The sequence below is a fragment of the Protopterus annectens genome, chromosome 3.part1, assembly GCF_019279795.1.
Source record: "Protopterus annectens isolate FY-2018-M chromosome 3.part1, PAN1.0, whole genome shotgun sequence".
Lineage (NCBI taxonomy): Eukaryota > Metazoa > Chordata > Ceratodontiformes > Protopteridae > Protopterus > Protopterus annectens.
The window spans coordinates 206628820-206654507 of record NC_056732.1 but is presented as its reverse complement, the minus strand read 5'-3'; the positions used below and the strand labels follow the sequence as shown (position 1 = coordinate 206654507).

Sequence of the window (25688 nt, the reverse complement as noted above, 5' to 3'; positions counted from 1 at the left end):
TTCACCCCAGGGATCACCTCTGTGGCTCTGCTCGACAGGGGCACAGGAAAATAATTTTCTTGGGTGGTGAAAGCCAGAGTACCTTTTTGGTTAGGCTTATATAGGCCCTAGGGCCAGTAGCCTAGTACCTACCTATGTCCTGTTTTATTTTTGTATTCACGTTTCACTAGCTCAGCTGTTTTCAAAACATCATATATCTGGATGTGGTATTAATAACTTGCATATCTTAATTCGGTTTTGGCTTTTTGTTGAATTTGGAGATGTTAAGTAACCTACTGTGTGTGTTTTTCACAGATTGATGCTTTGCAGTTGGATGATGATGCAGTCGATGCAGATGCCTTCACCGGTGCTACAAAAAAACAAAGTTCAGTCACTAACGGCCCAGATACTGAACAGGATGTGACAGGAAGTAAAAGTGAATATTTTGTTTTATTTTTAATAAAACACCCTATGATAACATATATGCATTTTTTATTTGCTGATATAGATGATACAACAGTTTAGGATGAGCAATGTAAATGTTAATATTAAGTATTAAATGATGTCGTCTGTTGTCTCTGGAGTCTGTGGAGATGTATTGACTGTAGTTGAAAAGTGGTGTCAAAGTACATGGAATTGTGATGTGAAACATAATTGAAATATTTTGCTTTTTTCATTTGTTAATTCAGTACTATACTTTATATATTATAGTGATGACCCAACAAGTGAAATTAGTTGATTTTTAAAATGTATTAATTTTGAACCCTTTGTTTATTTACTACACTTATTTCTGAGTCATTGTTTGGGTCATGAGTGTAAATGGTCTGACATGAATCAGACCAAATAGCCATTTAACAGAAGAGTAAATCTTGAGTGGCAGTTGGAGCAGGTGGTTAAGGCTGTGAGGTGTAGTTCCTGTAATAGTGTGATTCTCTCAGTTGCTGCATTTTCTATTTCTTTCCTATCAACATACTCTTTCTAGTTTTGCAAATATATATATATATATATATATATATATATATTTATTTACATATCTGTGTGTATGTGCATATATATATAAAACACACACACACACACACACACACACACACACACACACACAGTTGGGTTTGACATGCTTTGGTGTATTTGTTTTAAAATGGTGGTCAACTGCCTACTTTCCCAGATTAAAATTCCGATGATGTGGACTTTCGTTGAAATAAGGTTTTGGTGTAGTCGTCTCGGTTAAGTAAGATTCGATTAAACATAATTTAGGTCTATTGAATAGATGCACACACATATATATAAAAAAAGAACAGTGTAAGAAACTTCTCTGTGTGGAAGATTTTCAGTCCATATATCTCTATTTAATCACTGTATATTAATCAGATCAGACAATAGTTGTAGAAGTAGCGAACTTGAATTCGTCTTGTTAAATATATATATATATATATATATATATATATATATATATATATATATATATATATATATATATATATATATAATTGTACAGAATTACTAAATATTTGAAAGTAATCCAAGCAAGGCTTTCCAGTCGAAAATCCTTTAAGTACACAGACAAGCGATCCAAGTAAAACAAAAATAAGTAATAGTTTCCTCACAAGCTTTCTAAATATATATATATATATATATATATATATATATATATATATATATATATATATATATATATATATACTTTTTATCAGGCAAGGGAGTGGTTTATTGTGCTGTAAAGCAAAGTGCTATTGGTACACATGGTATTCACATCCCTACCCCCATCAGTGTGACATTCGAGCTGGTCCTGCCCTACTTAGTAGCTGTGATAATAATATAACCCTTATGTACTTTAAATAACATTTATAATGATGTGGTACCTCTTATTTAACCAGATTATTAAGTAGATTATTAAATCTGTGATTTTATCCAAGGCAATATACTACATGGCTGGAAATACATCAACCTTAGTCCATTTGGCAATCAAAAACTATATATAAATATATACATATGCACTTTGCATGTAAAAAACTCAATTGTAAAACAATCATATTCTATTTTCATAACCTGTTGTTAACAAAGATCGCTTTTGTCCTTCTAGACTTCTTCAGGTCTGTGTACAAGAACCCTAAAAACTATATATAAAAATATATATAATTGTATAATTAGTTAGTATTATTACACATCATTTTGAATAAAGTGAAAAAAAAGAGAGAACTAGACAAAAAAAAAAAAAAATAATAAGAAAAAATATATGATGCTGGAAACAAAATAATCTTTCGGCTGCTCCCGTTAGGGCTCGCCACAGCGGATCATCTGTTTCCATTTCTTCCTGTCCTCTGCATCTTGCTCTGTCACACCAACCACCTGCATGTCCTCTCTCACCACATCCATAAACCTTATCTTAGGCCTTCTTCTTTTCCTGTTGCCTGGTAGCTTCATTCGTAGCATCTTTTTCCCAAGACACTCTGCATCCCTCCTCAGCACATGTCCAAACCAACGTAATCTTGCCTCTCTGGCTTTGTCTCCAAACCTTCCAACTTTGGCTAACCCTTTAGTATACTTATTCCTAATCCTGTCCACCCGTGTCACACCCAGTGCAAATCTTAACATCTTTAACTCTGCCACGTCCAGCTCTGACTCCTGCCTTTTTGTCAGTGCCACTGTCTCCAACCCATATAACATAGCTGGTCTCACTACCTTCTTGTAGACCTTCCCTTTCACTCTTACTGGTACTTAGTCTGTCACAAATCACTCCTGACACTCTTCTCCACCCACTCCATCTTGCCTGTACTCTCTTCTTCACCTCTCTTCCACACTCACCATTACTCTGAACTGTTGATCCCAAGTATTTAAACTCATCCACCTTTGCCACCTCTACTCCCTGCATCCTCACCATTCCTCTATCCCTCCCTGTCATTCACACACATATATTCTGTCTTAGTCCTGCTGACCTTCATTCCTCTTCACTCTAGAGCATATCTCCACCTCTCCCGGGTCTCCTCCACCTGTTGCCTACTCTCACTACAGATCACAATGTCATCTGCAAACATTATAGTCCACAGGGACTCCTGTCTGATCTTGTCTGTCAACCTGTCCATCACCAGTGCAAATAAGAAAGGGCTCAGAGCTGATCCTTGATGTAATCCCACCTCCACCTTAAACGCATTCGTCACTCACACAGCAGACCTCACTGCTGTCACACTACCCTCGTACATATCCTGTACCACTCTTACATACTTCTCTGACACTCCCGACTTCCTCATACAATACCACAACTCCTCTCTAGGTACCCTGTCATATGCTTTTCTCTAAGTCCACAAAGACACAATCCAACTCCTTCTGACCGTATCTGTACTTTCTCCATCAACACTCTGAGAGCAAACATCGCATCTGTAGTGTCATGAAATCTTTCCTGGCATAAAACCATACTGTTGATCGCTAATCATCACCTCCCTTCTTACCTAGCTTCCTCTACTCTTTCCCATAACTTCATGCTGTGACTGATCAATTTAATCCCGCTGTAGTTAACACAGCTCTGCACATCACCGTTATTATTAAAAATCGGTACCAAAACACTTTTTCTTCATTCCTTAGGCATCCTCTCACTTTCCAAGATTTCATTAAACAATCTAGTTAAAAACTCCACTGCCATTTCACCTAAACACCTCTATGCTTCCACAGGTATGTCATCTTGACCAATAGCCTTTCCATTTTTCATCCTCTTCATAGCTGTCTTTACTTCCTCCTTATTAATCCACTGCACTTCATGATTCACTATCCGCACATAAAGTATACACTTAAATTACAACTGATTTAATATGGTATTTAAAACCAACTGGTAGAATAAAATAAAATAAAATTAGTCATGTAAACAATGCAGGGATGTTCTAAGTTCCAGTGCACTTTTAATTGAACAGTAGTAGTTTAGTCCAGGCTTCCCAAAAGAGTTCAGCTTTAATTGCCGCATGAGTTCATGTTTCTCCAGAATATTCGGGATGTCTCCTTCAAGATCAAACATGTCTATGTGATCCAGGATCTGGAACTTAAAACCTGTGTCTCTTTTATGAAGAGAGAGGTGTTAGTGCATTATTTTTACATCCAGAGCAGATTTCTGACAGATGACATGAAATCCTACGCTTGAGTTTATTTACAGTCTTGCCCACATAGAATGCATCACATTCATTGCACTGTGCCCTGTAAATTACTTTTGTAGTGTTACAGTTACCCCCTGCACTGGTCTTAATGATTTTCTTTAAATAAAGCTAATACAAGCTATCACCTTGCTGTAGAAATATACAGAATTTACAATTAATTTCACATCTTTTAGTGTTTCTCTCATATGGTCTAGGTTTAAATTCATCAAAACGTCTAATGTTCCTGGCCTTCCTATAAACAAAGGACGGGGCTTCACCTAAGATGTTAATCAGAAAAGGATTTCCTGTAACAGTGTCCCAGTTTTCTTCAACAACATTTTTGATACTGTGGTAATCCAAAGTGTATGTCAAATACAGTACTGTAATACAAGTACTGTGATAATGAAAGATAATCTATACACGTGGATGTGTGTGTGTGTGTGTGTATATATATATATATATATATATATATATGTATATATACATACAGACACACACACACATTGTATATGTTTGTGTATGTATATATATATATATGTGTGTGTGTGTGTGTGTGTGTGTATACATATATAATGTGTGTGTGAAATACACATGTACACTCCCCCACCCAGCCAAAAACACTGCATGCTGTGTGGCAGTTGCTGAAACAGCATTAAACAAGTTTTTGTGTGTGTCTGTGTGTGTGTATGTATGTATGAGTGTATATGTATATATATATATATATATATATATATATCATAATGCGCGTGTGACATCTTATTGATTGCCATCTGCTGTAGGAACTCTTAGGCAAGTTTGCAGAGTACTTCACGTGACCATGTTAGTGTACAAGATGTTCGTTAGCAATCTGCTCTTAACTGTGAGAGGTACTACAACCTGTCTGGTGACAACCTAACAGGAGTATGCATTTAAGACGTGGTTTGAAGGTATGTAGTTCCATGATAATTGAATCTGATGATCAGAGAAAAAAGCTCTTATCTGAAGTCATTGTCTTCATTTGGTCTCCAACCTGTGGCTTCCCAGATCTGTGTCTGGTCCAACTCAACCACATATCCAGCATCTGATCCAAGCTTAAAGCTTCTTCACTTACCCATAATGCTCCTGTCTCCTTCCTCCCTTCATATCTCATTTGCTCCGCTACATGTCCGCATCATGATCCGAGCTGTCTGCGATAACAGTTTGTGGTAAGAGCTGTTTTGGTGTAGCTATTCCCTTTTTTTTCTACCTGCCTTTTCTCAACCTTCACGTTTCCGTCTGTGTGTAAAAAAAAAAAAAAACTCTCTCTTCGCTTGCATGTGTGGTCTGTGTGATTGTGAGTGTGCTGGGCCTGAGGTTGGGACATGAACTGCCACATAGGCAACAATCTACTTAACACCGAATGTGTGATGACACCTTGGGACCCAGGTGGACAGTAGTCTCTCCTTTGATAGTCACATCGCCATAGTAGTCAGGAAGCCCTTCTACGCGGCACACTTCATCATAAAAGGGTTCTCATCCAGGAAAAAAGAGGTCATTGTTCCCCTCTACTTGACACTCAGACCTGTTATAGAGTACAATGCCCTTTTTGGAATGTACCTCACAAGATATCTGCAGCACCTGGAAAGGCCACAGAAGTATCTCAAAAAGAGTATTACTGGCCTCAAACAAATGCCCTACACTGACCATCTCAAAAAACTCCAGCTTTACTCCGTAGCATATCGCCTACTCCAAGGTGAGCTCTGCCTAACATATAAAGCTTTGTCAAACCCAGAGCTGTTGGACATGCTACACCTAAAGAAATCCCAATCCCTCCGAGCTACACCCTCTAGGGACCTAAACCTTGTCACCGCAATAAATAGGCCATGCTGGAGGGATAGATTCCTGTCCCAGAGACTTCCCATACTCTGGAACAGGCTGCCCATCTATGTCAAGCAAAATTCTTCATTAGCACTCTTCAAGAAAAATCTTGGTGAGTGAATGGGAAATAGGAAATACAACCCGGGGATCACTTCTGTGTCTCTGCTAGATAGTGGCACAGGAAAATAACTTTCTTGGGTGGTGTAAGCCAGGGAACCTTGTTGGCTAAGCTTTCGTAGGCCCTTGGACCCGATAGCGTAGTTACCTACCTATGAACCTGTGAAATAGGCCAAAAGATCCCAAAAAGGGAAGACATCATGCCGCGATCTAAAGAAATTCCGAAACAGATGAGAAACAAAGTAATTGACATCTATCAATCTGGAAAAGGTTACAAAGCCATTTCTAAAGCTTTTAGGACTCCAGTGAACCACGGTGAGAGCCATTATTCACAAATGGAGAAAACATGGAACAGTGGTAAACCTTCCCAGGAGTGGCCGGCCTAGAAAAATTACCCCAAGATCGCAGTGATGACTCATTCAAGAGGTCACAAAATAACCCAGAACAACATGCAGAGAACTGCAGGCCTCACTTGCCTCAGTTAAGGTCAGTGTTCATGACTCAACCATAAGAAAGAGACTGGGCAAAAATGGCATGCATGGCAGAGTTCCAAGGTGAAAACCACTGCTGACCAAAAAGAACATAAAGGCTTATCTCACTTTTGCCAAAAAACATCTTGATCCCCAAGACTTCTGGGGAAATATTCTGTGGACTGACAAAACAAAAGTTGAACTTTTTGGGAGGTGTGCGTCCTGTTACATCTGGTGTAAAAGTAACATAGCATTTTAGAAAAAGAACATCATGCCAACAGTCTAAAACATGGTGGTGGTAGTGTGATGATCTGGGACTGCTTTGCTGCTTCTGGACCTGGATGGCTTGCTGTGATTGATGGAACCATGAATTCTGCTCTCTACCAAAAAATCCTGAAGGCGAATGTCTGGCCATCAGTCCGTGACCTCAAGCTTAAGCGCACTTGGGTTCTGCAGCAGGACAATGATCCAGAACACACCAGCAAGTCCACCTCTGAATGACTTAAAAAAAAAAAAAAAAAAAAAAAAAAAAAAACTAAATGAAGGTTTTGGAGTGGCCTAGCAAAAGTCCGGACTTTAATCCAATTGAGATGCTGTGGCATGACCTTAAAAAAGCGGTTCATGCTCGGAAACCCTCCAATATAGCTGAATTAAAACAATTCTGCAAAGAAGAGTGGGCCAAAATTCCTCAACAGCGATGTGAAAGTCTCATTGCCAGTTATCGCAACCGCTTGATGGCAGTTGTTGCTGTTAAGGGTGGCCCAACCAGTTATTAGGTTTAGGGACAATTATTTTTTCACATAGGACCATGTAGGTTTGAATATTTTGTTTTCCTTAATAAATAAAATCATCACTTAAAAACTGCATTTTGTGTTTACTTGGGTTATCTTTGTCTAAAATGTATATTTGTTTGATGATCTGAAACATTTAAGTGTGACAAACATGCAAAAAAATAAGAAATCAGGAAGGGGGCAATTACTTTTCCATTGCACTGTATGTTGGCTGTTTTTAACTTTATGAAGTTCAATCCTGAAACTTTTTGTAATAAAATATAAGAAACTGTTCTCCTTTTTGATCATTTGCTATGATTTATGTTTACTGCTATGATTTGTAATGTTTAGAAGTTGAGAGGTATGCTCCTATGTTCAGAACTGACTGATCTGATGTCATTTTCATTCATTCCTCAACTGTTGGATGTGGATCCAATCCTCGGATCTGACTCTGCCTATTCTTCCTGCTTATGCTACACTGAAGCTCTAAAACTCCTCCTTTTACTCATAATTCCCCTATTACTTAACATACGCATATCTTGTTTGCTGTCATAGTGTTCGGACGTGGTCACTGTAAACTCTAGAGTTATTGTAATTCTTTTTCATGAATTAAAGTTTTTTCTTATTATATTTTATATATACAGTGGCTATAAAAAGTGTACACACCCCTGTCAAAATGTCGGGTTTTTGTGATATAAAAAGTAAGACCAGAATAAATCATTTCAAAACTTTTCCCACCTTTAATGGGACCTATAAACCTGTACAATTCAATTGAAAAACAAACAAATCTGTTAGGGGAAAAAATAGAAAACGTACAATAAGTTGGTTGCGTAAGTGTGCATACTCTTAAACTAATACTTTGCAGAAGCACCTTTTGATTTACTTACAGCATTCAGTCTTCTTGCGTAGGAGTCTATCAGCATGGCACATCTTGACTTGGGAATATTTGCCCACTCTTCCTTGCAAAGCACTCCAAATCTGTTAGATTGCAAGGACATCTCTTGTGCATAGTCCTTTTCAGGTCACCCCACAGATTTTCAATTGCATTAAGGTCTGGGCTCTAGCTGAGCCATTCCAAAACTTGAATTTTTTTCTGGTGAAGCCATTCTTTTGTTGATTTGGATGTATGCTTGGGGTCATTGTCGTGTTGAGAGGTGAGATTCCTCTTCACCTTCAGCTTTCTAGCAGATGCTTGAAGGTTTTGGGCCAAAAGTGGTATTTGGAACTGTTCATAATTCTGATAGTGCCACCACCATGCTTCACCGTGGGGATGGTGTTGTTTTGGTGATGCGATGCGTTATTTTTGCGCCAAACATACATTTTGGAATTGTGGCCAAAAAGTTCAGCCTTGGTGTCATCAGACCATAGCACATTTTCCCACATGCTTTTGGGAGACTTGATGTATTGTTTTGCAAATTTTAGCCAGGCATCGATGTTTTTCTGTGTAAGAAAAGGCTTCCGTCTTGCAACTCTACCCTATATCCCAGACATATGGAGAATGGAGATTGTTGTCACATGTAGTACACAACTGGTACTTGCCAGATTCCTGAAGCTCCTTCAGTGTTGCTATAGGTCTCCTGGCAGTCTCCCTGACCAGTTTTCGTCTTGTCTTTTCATCAATTTTGGAGGAACGTCCAATTATTTGCAACTTCACTGTTGTCCCATATTTTCTCCACTTTTTGATGACTGTCTTCGATGGTATATCCAATGCTGTGGAAATTTTTTTGTACTTTTCTCCTGACTGAGACCTTTCAGCAATGAGATCCTTTTGATGCTTTGTAGGCTGTCTGTGATCCATGGCTTTTGCTGTAGCAGGCAACTGAGTAAATGTCAGGAAAATCCTACTAGGACAGCTGAACTTTATTTGGGGTTAGTCGTCTCTCTCTAATTGATGGCAGGTGTGTGCCCAAGAAGACTGAATGCTGTAATTAAATCAAAAGGTGCTTCAACAAAGTATTAATTTAAGGGTGTGCACACTTATGCAACCAGTTTATTGTACGTTTTTATTTTTTTATATTTTTCCCCTAACAGGCATGTTTGCTTTTCAGTTGAATTGTACAGGTTATAGGTTACATTAAAGGTGGGAAAAGTTTTGAAATGATTTATCGTGGTTCATGTTTTTATATCACAAAAGCTGGCATTTTAAAAGGGGTATGTACACTTTTTATATCCACTGTGTGTATACATATATATATATATATATATATATATATATATATATATATGTGTGTGTGTGTGTGTATACATATATATATATATATATATATATATATATATATATATACGTGTGTCTATATATATATATATATATATATATGTGTGTGTGTATATATATATATATATATGTGTGTATATATATGTGTGTGTGTGTATATATATATATATATATATATATATATATATATATATATATATATATATATATATATATATATATATAAAATATGGGTTCACTTTATAATCTTGAAATACTGAAATATCGAATTTCTGTATTTCGAGACTATAAAGTCGAATGTTCAAAATAGCAAAAATTTGCGGTTATGCTTTTATGGTACGTGACGTGGAATGTTTTTGTGTGGATGGTATACGGTTTAGTGTGAGGATTTAGGTGGAATTTAAGTGAGTATTTTGTAAGGGTTTTAGGTAGGTGTTTGAGTGTATGTGAGTGTGTTTTGAAATTGTACGTGTGGGTTAGGGTAGGCATGAGTTATGAGTGTCTGTGTTGAAAGTGGTGGTGTTTGTCTATATGTGATGTGTGTGTGTGAGGGACTATAGAATGTCTGGTTGTGAGTTTACTGTCTTTTTCTGTTTTGTTCGATCTCGGAGTTAGCATATATAAGTAGCGGGGGTGTGGGGGGGTGCAGCCCCCCCTACATGGGGGGGGGGTGCTTGCCCCCCTGCCTATTTGTAGTGTAGGTTTGTTAATTTGTGTTTTTGTATTTGTGTGTGTTTTGTTTGTTTTTTTTTTTTTTTTTTTTGTAGTGTGGGTAGGCGTGGTGGATGTGCCGTGTGGTGTATGGTGTGTTTAACTTCGCAATTTTTGCTTAAGCGATTTTGGGGTTTCAATATTTTGCAGATTAGACTTTATAATCTCGACATACTGAAATTCGATGTTTCAGTATTTCGAGAGTATAAAGTGAATCCATGTATATATATGTATATATATATATATATATATATATATATATATATATGGGTCTACCTGAGAACGTCGACAGATGAGAAGACCGACAACAAAATCACCGATGCCAGAAGATCGACAAGTCAGAAGACCGACGGATGAAAACACCGACGCGGAGGACACCGAGATGGGGAAAGGATGTGTAAGTATGCGGTAGTGACGGACGTTAGGGTGCGAGTAAGGTAAGTGTGCGATGTTGACGGTCTGTAGGGATAGGGGTGGGTTAAGTGAGTTAGGGTTAGGGCGCAGGTTAGGTAAGGGTGCAGTAGTGATATTTTTTGGGGTGGGGCGGGTTAAGTGAGTTAGGGTTAGGGCACGGGTTAGGTGAGTGTGCGATAGTGATGGACCTTAGGGTTAGGGTTTCGGTTAGGGTTGTAGATAGTTGTGTATGTAAGGTTTAGTGTTTGTTTGTTAGGATTTTGGTGTGCTTGTGTTGTGTGTGTGGTTTTTGGACAGGGGATTTGTTTTGTTTGTTGGTTGTTGTTATGATGTGTTGAGTGTATGAGGTGTCGTGTTTGTGAACTGTCGATTATGTGGTGTTGGTGATGTCGGTGTTATGCACTGTCGATGTTGTCAGGTAGATCCATATATATATATATATATATATATATATATATATATATATATATATATATGTGTGTGTGTGTGTGTATATGTATATATATATATATATATATATATATATATAGTGTGTGTGTGTATATATATATATATATGTGTGTGTGTGTGTGTGTATATATATGTGTGTATATATATGTATATATATATATATATATATATATATATATATATATATATAGTGTGTGTATTTTCTCTTTATTATTGTAGACTTTAATAACTTTTAATTATTTTTAGTTCTAAATTCCCTTCTGTTTCTTATTAGCTTACTCTTTTGAGTAGTCTTTAATACCATAGTATTCTGTTTAGATTACCATTGTTGGTATTTTCTTCCCTATTTAAAAAAAAAAATTATCACTTGCTCTATTTTTTTTTTTTTTCTTTATGTCTGATAAACCTTCGGGTTTTAAAAAGTGCGGGGCCTACAGCCATAAAATCCCTAACTGAGATGCACATTCAAAGTGTGTATATTGTTGAGGGCCTTGTCACCTCGGCGCCAGGTGTGACTTCTGCAAAGGGTTTCATACCTGTGCTTTAATTGATAGGAAAAGTAAACTGATTCTTAGGTTCTTGCTGCCCTCTAAAACTGCCTCTATAGCCTCTGGGGCTCAACACCCAAGAAGAACAGACAAAAGAGGAGATTCTCTATCTAGAGAGTCTTGGAAAAGATCTCCATAGCCCACAGCTTCTACTGCTTTGGCTCCATCTTCGGAATCTCCGTTGAAGCTTGCAAAAAAGTCAGATCCAACAGTTTTGGGTCCGAAATCCAGAACAGAGAAGTCTCCACGGATCCACTTGCCTCCGATATTGTCAGATCCAATCACCTCTCTACTCCCATCACCTTTTTTGGCATCACTCTGACACCATTCGAGACCTTCATCCATGGCCTCATCCATTCGATCTTCCAAGAGCCTTATAGAAGCTCATGTGAACAGAATGATCAGGAAGTTCTCAGGATGCAGATTCAAATGGCAGTTTTCCTGGCTGCGACCCCATCAGGTCTGGAGATCCTTGTCAGTACTGCCCCTTCTTTGTTAGCTCCTTCTCCAATTTGACCTTCTGTTTCAGAACCGTCGGATCTAGAAGTCCTGGAGTTGTCTGGCACAGATCCGAAGATGTTGGCATCTTCGACTCTGATGGTATCTTAGTGGTCTGATGATGAGCACTTCGGAGGCGGACTCCTCTCGGAATCTTAGAGTAGGCACTGTCGCTCCAGGATGCTAGATTCAACTCCAAAGCTGTCGAAGCCATTTCTGCCCCTTGGAGCTTCAGCGATGGACAGCTTGGCTCAGACTTCTTCCTCGAGTAGTTTGCTTTTGGGACAAAGGGAATCGATGGCCCATGAGCATGCCTAATTGGATCCGTTGGTGTCCTTTTCTCCAAGGCATTCTGCCTTTGAGGTTGTGGAGAGAGCTTTCTGTGTTCCCAGAGTTCAGACTTCCCTTCCCTCTTCAGCTGTGACTACCAAGCTCCATTTGATTCTTCATACAGAGTTTGTCATGTGTTCCACCGGGACAGCCAGCTCATACCAGTCCCCAGACAACCCAGGAGGATATAGTAATCTGTTCTGATAATTTTCTGGAGCATCCCACCAAAGAAGTTCCTAGGAAGAAGATATGTAAAAGGAGGCACTTAAACTCTCTCTGCAAGAGTCTGTCAAGAGGACACCAACTTTGATGAAGGGGAATGGTCCCCCACATCACCACCCAGTGATGTCTCATTTGAGGACATCTTAGAGCTCCTGAAACAAGCAAACAAAAGGGGGTGGCTGGTCCCTGATAACCCTTCCCAAGAGGAGTTGGTGTCCTGGAGGCTTTTTGTTTGGTGCTGGCCTGTCTACCTCCTGGGTGACTCCACCCACCAATGAGCTCATTGATTTGGTTTCTCGATGGGCATGGAATGAGCTTGATATGATAGAGCCTATCCGTAAGAGACCAGATAGGATCCTGGCACCACCTAAGGATAGAACTTTTTGGAGTAAGAGAGTACCAGTTGATGCCATGGTCATGGCGGAGGCCACCAAGAAGGAACTAGCAGAACAAAGCTCATTTGTCCACCCCTCTAACAGGGAGTCTAGGGCAGACAGATTCTGGAAGAGTGTCTATGCTTCAGCTACCTTTGCTCTTAGGTCACTAAATTACTTGGCACATTTTACGAGACTTCCGAGGGATTTCATGAAAGCACTTGCAAATTTGTCTCTGGGACAACACCCTCCAAGGTAGAGAGCACTATATCCTTGCAGTTGGCTACCCTTCAGTCCATTTCAAAATTGTCCGCAAGGCTTATCTCACATGTGGCTGAAGGTACCTCACTGGTGTCAGGTTCAGGCATTTCCATCAGAAGACATGTCTGGATGTGCTTGTGTGACTCTTCAAATCTTCTTTCGTCAGTGCTCCTTTTGACATAAGTTCTTTATTTGGTCCTAGAGTTAGACGCACATTTTAGGTGTGAGCAGGAAGAAAAAGCCTTGTCTGCTGTGGGAGTGCATTTTTCAACCCCTTAATGGACCTGTTGTAGTAACAAATGAGGTGGGAGAAAAATGTGATTAAAAAAATCCCAGGGTCCCTTCCAAGATCCACATGGAGACAATTTCCCTAGGGGTAGAGGGGGGAACTCTAATGGAAGATACCATCCCCACGGCAGAGGTGGTCCGATTAACCAGGGATCTACAGATACTTTCTCTGACAGATCTTATAAGTGTTCCATCTCCGGAGTCAGCTGGGGGTCGTCTATCCCTGCACCAGAGAGCCTGGCTAGAAATTACAAAAGATTAATGGATGCAGAGAATAATAATCAGAGGCTATATAATCCCACCCCCCGCCCCCGACCAGCAGGAATCCGGAACTTATTCAAGATTCTTTTTAGTGCCAAAGAAAACAGGACTGGAGACCAATCTTGGATCTCAGCAAATTAAAATGATCAGTTCATTATACAAAATTCCGGATGGTCATGGTTCAGTCCATTCTGCCTTTTCTGCAGTAGGGTGACTGAATGTGGTTGCTGGACCTTCTGGTGCGTACTACCACATAAAAATAAACAAATGGTCCAGGAGATATCTATGCTTCTGACTGGGAGAGCCAATCATTAGTTCAGAGCTCTGTCTTTTTTTTCTCACCACAGTCTCCAGGGTGTTTACCAAGTGTTATAGTAGCAGTTGCAGCTCACTTGAAACTGCAGGGTTTCTGGGTATTTTCATATCTGGATGACTGGCTCATGGCCGTGCCGACCAGGCATCATCTGATTGAAGCTTAGAACCACTTACTCCAGTTATGCTCCCATGTAGGGATTGCTGTCAATTACAACAAATCTCAACTCGAACCACTTCATATATTGGAATTCATCACAGCTCCGTTCAATACAGTCACTCAAACAACTTATCTACCTTTGCCCAGGGTTCATACAATTCTGTTCCTGGTCAGAAAGATCATTCAAAGTCCTTCTCTTTCAACTCATTTGATCCTCCCAGCATTTGGATCCATTTCAGCAGCAGTTATTCTAGTACCGTTGGCAAGATACCACATAAAAATCCTTCAATGGACACTCGCAACTCAGTGGTCATTTCTCTAACATCTATTATCCAGTCAAGTCAAAATAATGCAAGCTTGCAAAAATTGCCTTCTATGGTCAATCCATTCCAATCAAATACAAGAAGGCCACCCCTTTGTTTTCCCTTAATCCAAGGCCACAGTAATTACATGCACCTCTCAGATCATGTCAGGGGCACTTCTTGGGAAAAACAGTCCAAGGCACGTAGTTCCCCAAAGAGGCCAACACCCACATCAGTGTGCTGGAGAATGAGGGATGTCTTCCTAATGTTCAGCCTTCCACAGCTCTACCAGCTGGGACTATTGCGATTCAGATGGGCAGTATTTCAGTGGTCTGGTAAATGGGAACCAGATCTCTTACCCATTTTTTCGAGAAGCTGTGAGTGTGTGACAATGGAGGATCTCATCCAGGCATTTTGTGATAGCAGCACAAATTTTGGGGAACTTCCTGGTGATTGCAGACAAGATAAGCAGGTCTACTGTAAATGCCTCATTGGTGGTCTCAATATGAAGGTGGCGGAGAGGTTTTTCTGTCGATGGGGTCAACCATGCTGCGATCTCTTTGCATTTCCCCTCAACAAGTGCAGCAGGTTCTTTACCCTGATCCCCCACCAGTGAGGGAGTTTCCACGAGACACTACTTCAGGCTTAGCCTTCCGATCTCTTTTACACTTACCCCCATTATCCCTCATTCTCAGATTTCTTCTGAAAGCATCTAGATTGTAGAGTACAGTTATCTTCATTGCCACTTACTGGCCTCTTCAAATCTGGTTTCCCCTTTCTTTGGCATCTAATTTACGTCCATTCTGGATCCAACTCCAGACCTGCTGTCTCACCTGGCAAAGATGACTGATCAGATATTCCAGGTCTAACGTTTACTGAATAGTTTCTCCAGTTCTGTTGATTGTTAGACAGCCCAGGCTCCACCCCTGTCCATCACGTTCTATTATTCCACAAAGTTTCCACTAGAAAAATTTACAAATGTAAAAGGTTTTTTTTTTTTGTTTTTTTTTTTTGACACACACACACACACACACACACACACTTTAGACCCCTTTTCACCACCGATTTCTAAGGTTCTTGTCTTTTAAGCTTCAGTTGTGGAGTCATTCCAAAGGTATCATGGAAGTCATAGAAGCTATGAGATCCGCAATTCTAAAGTATTCTTTTGCAGTGACTAAAGTTTGAATGTAGAACCTTAGAAATTGATCAGATAAAGATCTGTTTTTTTTCTGTGGAAGAAAAGATCTTTCAGTTGAGGTGTCTAGTTTTTGTCCCAGGAACACAATCATGTGATGGAGCAAGACTTTTGAATGGTTCTCCTGGAATTTCTGCTGGTATAAGAGGTCTGTCACCCAACTGAGAGAGTCTTGACATTATAAAAGAAGTCTCTGCAAAGATAAGCATGTCTTGTTGTTGTTGTCTTTCGGCTTTTCCCGGTTAGGGGTTGCCACAGCAGAACTCCGGTCCGCTAATGATTGGCAGTAGATTTTCACGGTGCCGAGTTGCCAGCTCGACGCCCAACCTTCAACAAAGGCACGCCCATTCACTCATGTCTTTCGGAACGTCACTTGACCCGCGGGGAGGACATGCAGACTCCACACAGAAGGCACTCCCTGCACACTAGCTGAGAATCAAACGGGAGAACCTCTTGCTGTGAGGCAACAATGCTACCACTGCACCACTGCAAAGTCTTATAAATATGTAAAAATGTGGATACCCTGTAGCCTGCAGTGAGCTGCAACTGGTGCTAGACATGTTGTGAACACTGTTGGTACAGGTGATAGTCCAAAGATTAAGGTAGAGAGCTAGTAATGTGGATCTAAACAAAACCTTAAGAAATGCCTGAAATCTGAGTAAATACAGATGTGGTAATAAGCATCTTTTAAATCTAGTGTTACCAGGAAAGTTGAAAGAGGAAGAAGAGGTAACATTGTGAAATGGCATTCTGAATTTGGGCACTATCACAAACAGGTTTAGGAAAGAAAGATCCAAAACTGATCTCCAGCCATTTTCTTTCTTTGGCACTAAGAAGGTTTTCGTTGGATGTTGTTAATTGAAATGAGTATTTAAGTGTGGATAGAAAGGATGTTTTTTATTCTGATGAAGACTTTGGTGAAAAGCGCTAAATAAACAGATATTTCTTCACTGTGTGGTTGCCTTTAGATGTTTTTGGTTTGGACATCCACATATTAGCTGACCACAGGATGCCAGTGTGCTCTGTATCCCAAAGATCCACTGTGTTGGTTGATACACAGTGAGTGCCTTTATTTTTTTGCCTGGCGCAGTTTGGAGTCCCTCTCCCATGTCTGAGTAAGACTGCAGTTCCACAAACTAAGGATATACAGTACTTTCTTCCATATCCACCTCACAATTATTTGGAAATAAAGCTCATAGCAGTTAATGGAAAAGGAGATGTTTCAGAGTTGTCAGCACCATCTGGAGTTATCAGACTATGGAAACTTCCATGCAACAAAACACATGCCTCTTTTTTGAGGAATCAGTGCACAGAAGCAGGACATCTTCACTTAGCAACAGGAAAATTGAGCTACCTGTGCAAGAATTAGTTATGACTCCAGGTTTAAGGCCATACCAACCTTTTCCTTTCCTGTGCTGTCAGTATGAATCACTATGCATATATGCCAGCCTAAACTAGTTGCATGCTTTACATATGCCAGTTCCACAGAACCAGTCTAAAGTCCTGCACCTACTAAGGATGTTGTTGAAGTCTTAACAATGGCTGGCATATTAGTGGCATAAAATAAAACCGTGAAGGGGGAAAGGGGTGCACCTGTCTTTTACTTTCTTAAAAAAAATAACTAAAAATAACATCTACCTATTTTGCTTTGCTTTGCAGAAGAACTAAAAGAATGTGGATTATTCCTTATTTTGCAGTAGATTAACCAAAATATACCTATTTTTTTTAATATTCCAAAAGTCTAATAGCTGCAAAATTTAGAAAGTGTTGATATGTCCTGCTGCTCTGTCTCTCACCACACTCCTGGCTCCTTTGCTGTGTTCTTATGCACGCCATACTATAAACTAAAGTAATAATAGTCTACAGTGCTCCAATCTCCAGTCACAGCAACCAGTGTGTGATGGCATGGAAAAAAATAGTCTTGAAGTTCAGGATGCATTTACAACACTGACTACTTTTAGTCATATAAAGTGAGTCCCACTCAGAAATTCATGTTTGAAGCTTTTCTGGGGGCAGTATATTGGAATGAACTGACAAAAGCCGCACAATTGAGAGGTATAGGTCTAATACCAAAGACATGACCAGCACTGAAAAATTGGGTTCAGTCAGCTACTCCCACAGATTGCACTTTGCAGTTCTAGTTCTCAAGAGCAAGAGTGACATGCTTTCAAAAGTCAAACCATCATCAGTTATATTATCTGTACTAACATGCACTAGCATGCATTTCACACTTAACATGCCTCGGGTTATTCTTTTTTTCACTAACTCTAGATTTGAAGTTGTGGAGCTCCAGTCAACTGATATGTAGATTTGTAGCTGCATATATTTCAGGTAAATCAGTTTGTCAACAGATGACCGCTTTAACTTCTAAACAGAGAAAATATCTGCCTTATTGGATTTTATAGTCATGCTCTGCCCACTTCTTTTTTTATCCTTGCAGTAAGTAGGACTCCTCAAGCTCACAGTAGCTAGTTCAGTGTTTAAAAACTGGTATCCCCAATTTAATTATGCTAATTTGTAAAAGTATACCAACTCCTGTCCATCGCTCTGTCACAGACCATTATGAATTGAAGTGGCACGAAACTGTGTGTTATTCACAAACTACCTTTAAGTACTTCGAGTAGGGAAATGTAGTCTTCTCCACTAACGAGAGTCGTACCTATGTCAGGAGCAGGGCTACAAACAAAATAACGCCTTACACTTTGCAGATTGAAATAATCACATCTCTTGGCAAGGCAAGTCTCATGACCTGCATAAAAGCAGCAGTGAGATGATGCAGTCCTTGGGCCATTTGGAGTACAATGAAAGAAGCAGCGAGAAGAGTGGGGCTCCCTGTGAGCACTGGGCCTCAAAATTGGTTAAATCAGCCTAAGGCTGGCCCTGAGTACATAAGTCTAAGGAACAAAGCTAAAGAGGCCTTCAGAAGGCAGAAAACAAAACATAATAGACTTCTTTCCCTTCTCAAAAAGTTTCAGATTCACGTCAATAAAGTGAGAAAATCCAATGCTCAGAAACATATCTTGCCAGCTTCCACAGTTAATCTCCACCTGTCTCACCCTGTTCTTGTAACTTAGAATCACCCTTTTGCCCTTTTCATTTTAAAAGAATATCTTGCAAACATTTTGAAAACTTGCGCTTGACAGCCTTTCAGCCAGCAGTGAACTGCTTTGTGATATCAGCTTCCTTTGGCTCTTAAAGTCCTGTAAAGATTTTTTTCCCAGCCATTCTGACACTTTTTTTAAATTTTCAGACTTTCTATCAGGATATTTTCCTACTGTCTGGAAGTTTTTGTCTTCCAAGTACCAGAACCAGTCTTTCTTCCTACAGCACTTTTGACTGTGCAAACCTCTTGCCTGTCCGTATGCAGTAACCAAAGAAAAAATGTATGCAAAGTAAGTTTGAATACCTAAGCATGTTTCACATCCTGTCAAGCTAACAGTATGGATTCAGTTTATTATGAAGTAGTCAAACTGCACTGTTCTTCAGTGACTTGATGGTAGCCAACATTGATTATGGCTTACTTTAGGTGCTCTGTTCAGCTGTGGCTTTCAGTATATTTAATCGTCTTTCGAACCAGTTTTATTCATCACATTATCGGTTTTTATACATAGCTTCCATACCTCACTCTATTCTTGTGCATTACAGCATGCATATTGACTGTACAATTCCTACCAGTCTTAGTTATCTATTTGACTATTGCTTTGTATATGTCGCTTGCAAATGAACCATTTATTTTTGTAAAAATTGCTTTTTGTCTTGTAGTGATCCCATCCTATTCTTTTATTTACTTTGATATTTAGTACTTCATTTACAGTAGAAGTAGTCGTTTATTTCCACTTCTGCAAAAATTGCTTTTTTTGGCCGCTAGTAAAATTAAACTTTTTAGGGCCTTGCTATATCTTGACATCTTAATAGGATCAGCACCTTGGTTAATGTAATTTGTTCCTCCATTAACTGTTAGGGGAATTCTGTAAGGAGTCTTTACAGTTAACTCTCAACATTCCAAAATATTCTGTTCCTAATTTCCTCTCTCATTTCCTTCACATGTCCATCATCAGCTCTCCACTTGAGTAAAAATCCTCAGAAGCCTATTTGGAGTATACACGTGTTCATAGATTAGTACTAAGCTAACTGCTCTTGTGGACCATTTTAAGCATAGCCAGTTACCTCATTTGAGAATCAGACCTTGTATTTGTAAGGTAAACACCTTAACCGTTATGCCATGTATGGATAGAAACATTTCCAGCAAATATTGTGACTTTTTGACCTCATGGCGTACATAGAGGCATTATAGATTCATAGAGTAGTACTAGGCCAACTGCCCTTGTGGGCCATTTTAAGCCTAACTAATTAGCCCATGTGTGAATCAAACCCTGCACATTGTGTCTGTAAGGCAAATATCTTAACCATTACACCAACCTCCCATTCTTCTTTTATAATTTGTCATTCTAATCTTCCCTACTAGTCTGGTAGGGAAGATTAGAATGACAAATTGCAAAAAGAAGAATGAGAGAAAAAACTGGGCAAGTTTTTCCTTTAAATACCCTCATGTTTACATTGACTCATTTGGAAAATCAGTAACTGACTCCTTGACTTCCACAAACTGTCAAGATTTTTCACCACAGAAAGAAGAGCAGCCACCCGGTAAAGAATGCTACAGTCTCATCTGTTAGGAACAGTGAAACCATATCAAGATTCTGGTCCAAATTCATGCACCACTTCTTGGGTATGTCAGCCTGTGCTTGTTTTGCCCATCCACCCATTTCCTAAGTCGATTTCCTACAGTTGCTATTTGTGCCCCAAGCATTTTTACATTTTAAATTTATTAGCTCAAGAGATTTATTTACCAGACAACACAATTAGCCATTCTAAGTTCATAGGTTCATAGGTAGGTACTAGGCTATCGGCCCAAGGGCCTACACAAGCCTAGCCAACAAGGTTCCCTGGCTTACGCCACCCAAGAAAGTTATTTTCCTGTCCACTGTCGAGCAGAGGCACAGAAGTGATCCCCGGGGAGTATTTCCTATTTCCCATCCACTCATCAAGATTTTTCTTGAAGAGTGCTAATGAAGAACTTTGCTTGACATAGATGGGTAGCCTGTTCCAGATTATGGGAAGTGACAAGGTTTAGGTCCATAGAGCGTGTAGCTCAGAGGGATTGGGATTTCTTTAGGTGTAGCATGTCCAACAGCTCTGGGTTTGACATAGCTTTATATGTTAGGCAGAGATCACCTCTGAGTAGGCGATATGCTATGGAGTAAAGCTTTAGGTTTTTGAGGTGGTCAGTGTAGGGCATTTGTTTGAGTCCAGTAATCCTCTTTGTGAGGTACTTCTGTGGCCTTTCCAGCTGCTGCAGATGTCTTGTGAGGTACATTCCAAAAGGGGCGTTGTACTCTATAGTGGGTCTAATGAGTGTCGAGTAGAGGGGAACGATGACCTCTTTTTTCCTGGATGAGAAGCCTTTTGTGATGAGGTGTGCCAAGTAGAAGGACTTCCTGACTACTGTGGCGATGTGACTATCAAAGGAGAGACTACTGTCCACCTGGGTCCCAAGGTCTCTTATCACGCATTCGGTGTTAAGTAGATTGCTGCCTATGTGGTAGTTCATGGGTACAGAGTTTTTACCAAAGGCGATGACACTGCACTTTTTGGCATTGAGCTTGAGGCCATGGCTCTGACACCAGGCATCTGTCTGAGAGGCCCTTCTGTAGGATGTTCACATCATTTGGGGACTTGACTGTGGCTCCTAGTTTGCAGTCATCTGCGAACTTCGTTAGACAGAGGCCTTCTGTATTAGCCTGTACTTCAGAGAAGTAGATACCAAACAGGAGCGGTCCCAGGACGGAACCCTGTGGTACTCCACTTGTCACTGGTTTAAGGTCAGATTTGGAGTCTGCAGCTTTTACAGTGTGGGTTCTGTCAGTGGGCCAGTTGGCAACCCATCTTGTGACGTAGGGATTTATGCCTAGTTTATTGAGTTTAGCTATAATTCCAGAATGGGGGATGGTGTCGAAACCTTGGCGAGGTCAAGATAGGCTGTGTGAACCACCTTACCCTCATCTACGGCTTTGATGACTGCCTCAAAGAAGTCGATCAGGTTCAAGAGGCATGATCTGCCTTTCACAAACCCGAACTGGGTGTGAGTCAGAGTTTGGAGGTTACCAATGTCTGTGTTTGAGTTCCATGATATGTTCCATGGCTTTGCAGACCAGGCTCGTCTAGTTAATAGGTCTATAGTTCCTGGGATCAGTGGTGGCTCCCCCTTTGTGGAGTGGGATAACTGTTGCTGTGCGCCATTCAGTGGGCACAAAGCCTGATGCAAGGCTATTATTGAACATGGTGCTTAAGTGGGGAGCCAGATCATTCTGAAGTTCGTGTAAAACGCAGCCTGGGATGTTGTCCGGTCCCATGGATGCTGTGTTTTTGGCTTTAGATAGTGCAGCTTTCTACTGCGTAGTTGTGATTACAGGGACTCTGCATTCTTCCTGTATAGATATGGGCCCTTTAGGGGGTGGGGGGTAAAGGTAGCACTGAACCTTTCTGCCAGGATGTTGGCAATATCAGTTGGTTCTGTAATTTTCATGCCTTTGTGCTGTAATTCAGAGCAGATCTGGGTGTTGCCATTGAGATTCTTGACATAGCTATAGAATGCTTTGTGGTTCTGCTTGGAATTAGTGGCGATTTTATTTTCGTAGCTAGCTATGGAGGATCTTATAAGGGATCTCCGCTTCTTACTGAGGCTGACCAGTGAGCTCCTCCACTCATGGGATTTTACTCTCTTTTGCAACAGTTTCTTCCTTCTGTTGTACAGTTTGTTTATGGCAGGGGACCACCAGATTGGCTTCCTTTTTTTGGAGGATAGCGTCTTGGTTCTGTTGGAGATAGCACGATCCATGCACTCATGTAAGTGCTTATGGTGTGCATCTGTGTAGGATTCAGCAGTTGTAACTGTATTGTCCATCTGCATGGGTTTCATGAAGTTCACTACTTCTGTCTTAAGAAGCATGAAGTTGGCTTTGGAGAAATTTTTTACTGTGGTTTCCTTAATGGGGGGTGGGGGTGGGATGTGGATATCAAGGGTGATTAGCTTATGGTCGGTTCGGACCAACGAGGAGTTGACTTCAGGTGTGGAACACCGGTCACTCATGTTGATAATGACTAGGTCTAGGATATTGTTGCCCCTGGTGGGGGTGTGGATAAGTTGATATAGGGCGTTGGAGTTTATGAATTCCAGAAAGCGTTGCGCTAAGGAGTTGGTACATGAGTAGTTTTCCCAGTTAATAGTGGGGTAGTTGAAGTCGCCCATTATTAGGGTGTTTGGTTGAACCTTAATATTTTCCAGTACATCAAGAAAAGAGGAGTGGGAATCCTGGGGCATGGTGGGGGATCTGTAGCAAGCTACAATTTGGATTGCAATTTTGCCAAGAGTTAGTTGCACTTGGATAACCTCGGATGCATTATGCTGAGCAACTAGCCTGGAGGTGTGGATATCCTTAATGAATATGGACACACCTCCACCTTTGGTGTTTCGGTCCAGGTTACATGGCCAAAAAGTGTGGTATGAGTTATAGCCTGGTAGTGCAGGGGTGCTCTCTGGAGCCTTGAACCAGGTCTCAGTCACTGCACAGATATTGATGTTCTCCATTTTAAGGAGTGCCTCGAGTGAAATTTAGACTTCTGGCATTGAGTAGCATTACCCTCAGTTTTTGCTTGCCTGTTCCTGTTATGGTGGTGAATTTGTTACTTGAACCCTGCCTAAAAAAGGCACTATAGGGGCAGCAAGAGCCTTAGCCAGTATCCAGAATCCCAGGGGTGACAGGTGCAGGCCATCTGTGGCAAAGCATCGTGGTCTGTCGACCATGTCATCCCAAGCAGACAGATACTGGATCCCCTTAGAATGACACCAGAAGCTTAGCCAATTGTTGAAGTCAATCATTTTTTTCCTTGTACTGTGGTATCATTCTGGGTGATGGCAAAATGTTACTCAGGGCTAGGGTCATACCTGACTGGGCTACAAGATCACAGAGCTCTTCCATGTCTCTCTTCATGTAGTCCAGGGAGGTTAGTCTCAGGTCATTCACACCAACATGGACAATGACAGAGTCATATTTGTACTTGTTGTGGAGTGACCTGAGTGCTTGTGTTCCACTGTGTTAACTTTATCACATCATACATATCACCACAAAACACAAATACATGTGAGAAATGCAACTATATAGCCACACTGGAGGCTGAGCTCTCTCAACTCAGGACTGGCAAGACCAGACAGGAGGAGAAGGAAACCACGCACACCACAAACCCAGTTTCACATAGAACTATCACAACTGCAAAACAAACACACAAAGACATACTCGGAGGCACTGATCAAAAATCTACCAAAACTACAGAGGCCTCCAAAGTAGACACCCAAGCAACTGCCACCTCAAGACATAAGACATGCAACACATAGTTCTCAAAGTCAGTGTGCTAAACAGTCACAGCCCTTAAGGCCAAACACAATGCCAGACACACTTGTTATAGGTGACTCCATAGTCAGACACACTGACGTCCCACTCACCAGACTGAACAAGGAAAAGATCACAGTAAGCTGCCTGTCAGGCGCTAGAATCCGCCACATAACACAAGCACTCAGGTCACTCCACAGCAAGTACAAGTATGACTCAGTCATTGTCCATGCCGGTGTGAACGACGTGAGACGTACCTCCCTGGACTACATGAAAAGAGACATAGAGGAGCTCTCAGATTATGTAGCCCAGGCCGGTATGACCCTGACCCTGAGCAGTATCCTACCCTCACCAAGAATGATGCCACAATACAGAGACAAAATGATCAGCTTTAATAATTGGCTTAATTACTGGTGTCATTCTAAGGGGATCCAATGTCTGCCTGGGATGACATGCTTGACAAGCCACACTGCTTCGCAAGGGACGGCTTGCACCTGTCACCCCTGGGCTTCTGGATATTGGCAAAGGCTCTTGCCACCCCCATAGTGCCTTTTTTAGGCAAGGCTCAAATGATAAACCTACCGCCCTAGAAAACAAAAATGGAGTAAAACTAAGGGTAATACTGCTCAATGCCAGAAGTCTAAACCTCAAGATGCACGCCCTCGAAGCCCTCCTCAGTATGGAGAACATCGATGTCTGTTCTGTGACTGAAACCTGGTTCAAGGCTCCTGAGAGCACCCCAGCACTATCAGGTTATACCTCTCATCATGCGTTCCGGACCCAAAATCCGGACCGAGCCACAAAAGGAGGGGGAGTATCCATATTCATAAAGGATACCCACACCTCCAGGTTAGTGGCAATGCACGAAGCATCGGAGACCATCCAGGTGCAATTAACCATAGGTAAAACTGCCCTACAGTTTGTAGCATGCTACAGACCACCCTCTCAAACTCAGGAAATCCACACAGCCTTCCTGAAGACACTAGAGAGTATGAATGTCTCTCCAAACACCATCATATTGGGTGACTTCAACTACCCAAACATAGACTGGGAACATTACTCAAGCCCCAACACCCTAGCCCAAAGGTTCCTGGAGTTCATAAACTCAAATGCTATGGAACAACTAGTCACCATTCCTACAAGAGGAGAAAATATACTAGACCTGATCATCACAAACACGGGGACAAAATGCTCCACACCGGAAGTATGTCCCTCATTGGTGAGATCAGACCATAAATTAATCTCACTGGAGATCCACATCCCGCCCCCAACCCCAGCAAAAAAGACCATAGTGAAGAACTTCTCAAAAGCAAACTTCACACTTCTTAAGACTGGAGTGGTATCCTTCAAGGTCCCCAAGCCAGTGGAAACCACAACCCACGCTGCTGAAACCCTTACAAATGCCTTCTACGAGCA

General features: G+C 40.8%; 1 protein-coding gene across 1 annotated transcript in view; it reads left to right on the top strand.

The window, feature by feature from the left end:
• TOPBP1 (DNA topoisomerase II binding protein 1) overlaps positions 1-25688 on the top strand; it is a 1495804-nt gene that overhangs the window by 816530 nt on the left and 653586 nt on the right. The window contains exon 14 of the mRNA XM_044066718.1: positions 295-415. Within this exon, the coding sequence (XP_043922653.1) occupies positions 295-415 (121 nt within the window). The remainder of the gene's footprint in view (positions 1-294; positions 416-25688) is intronic.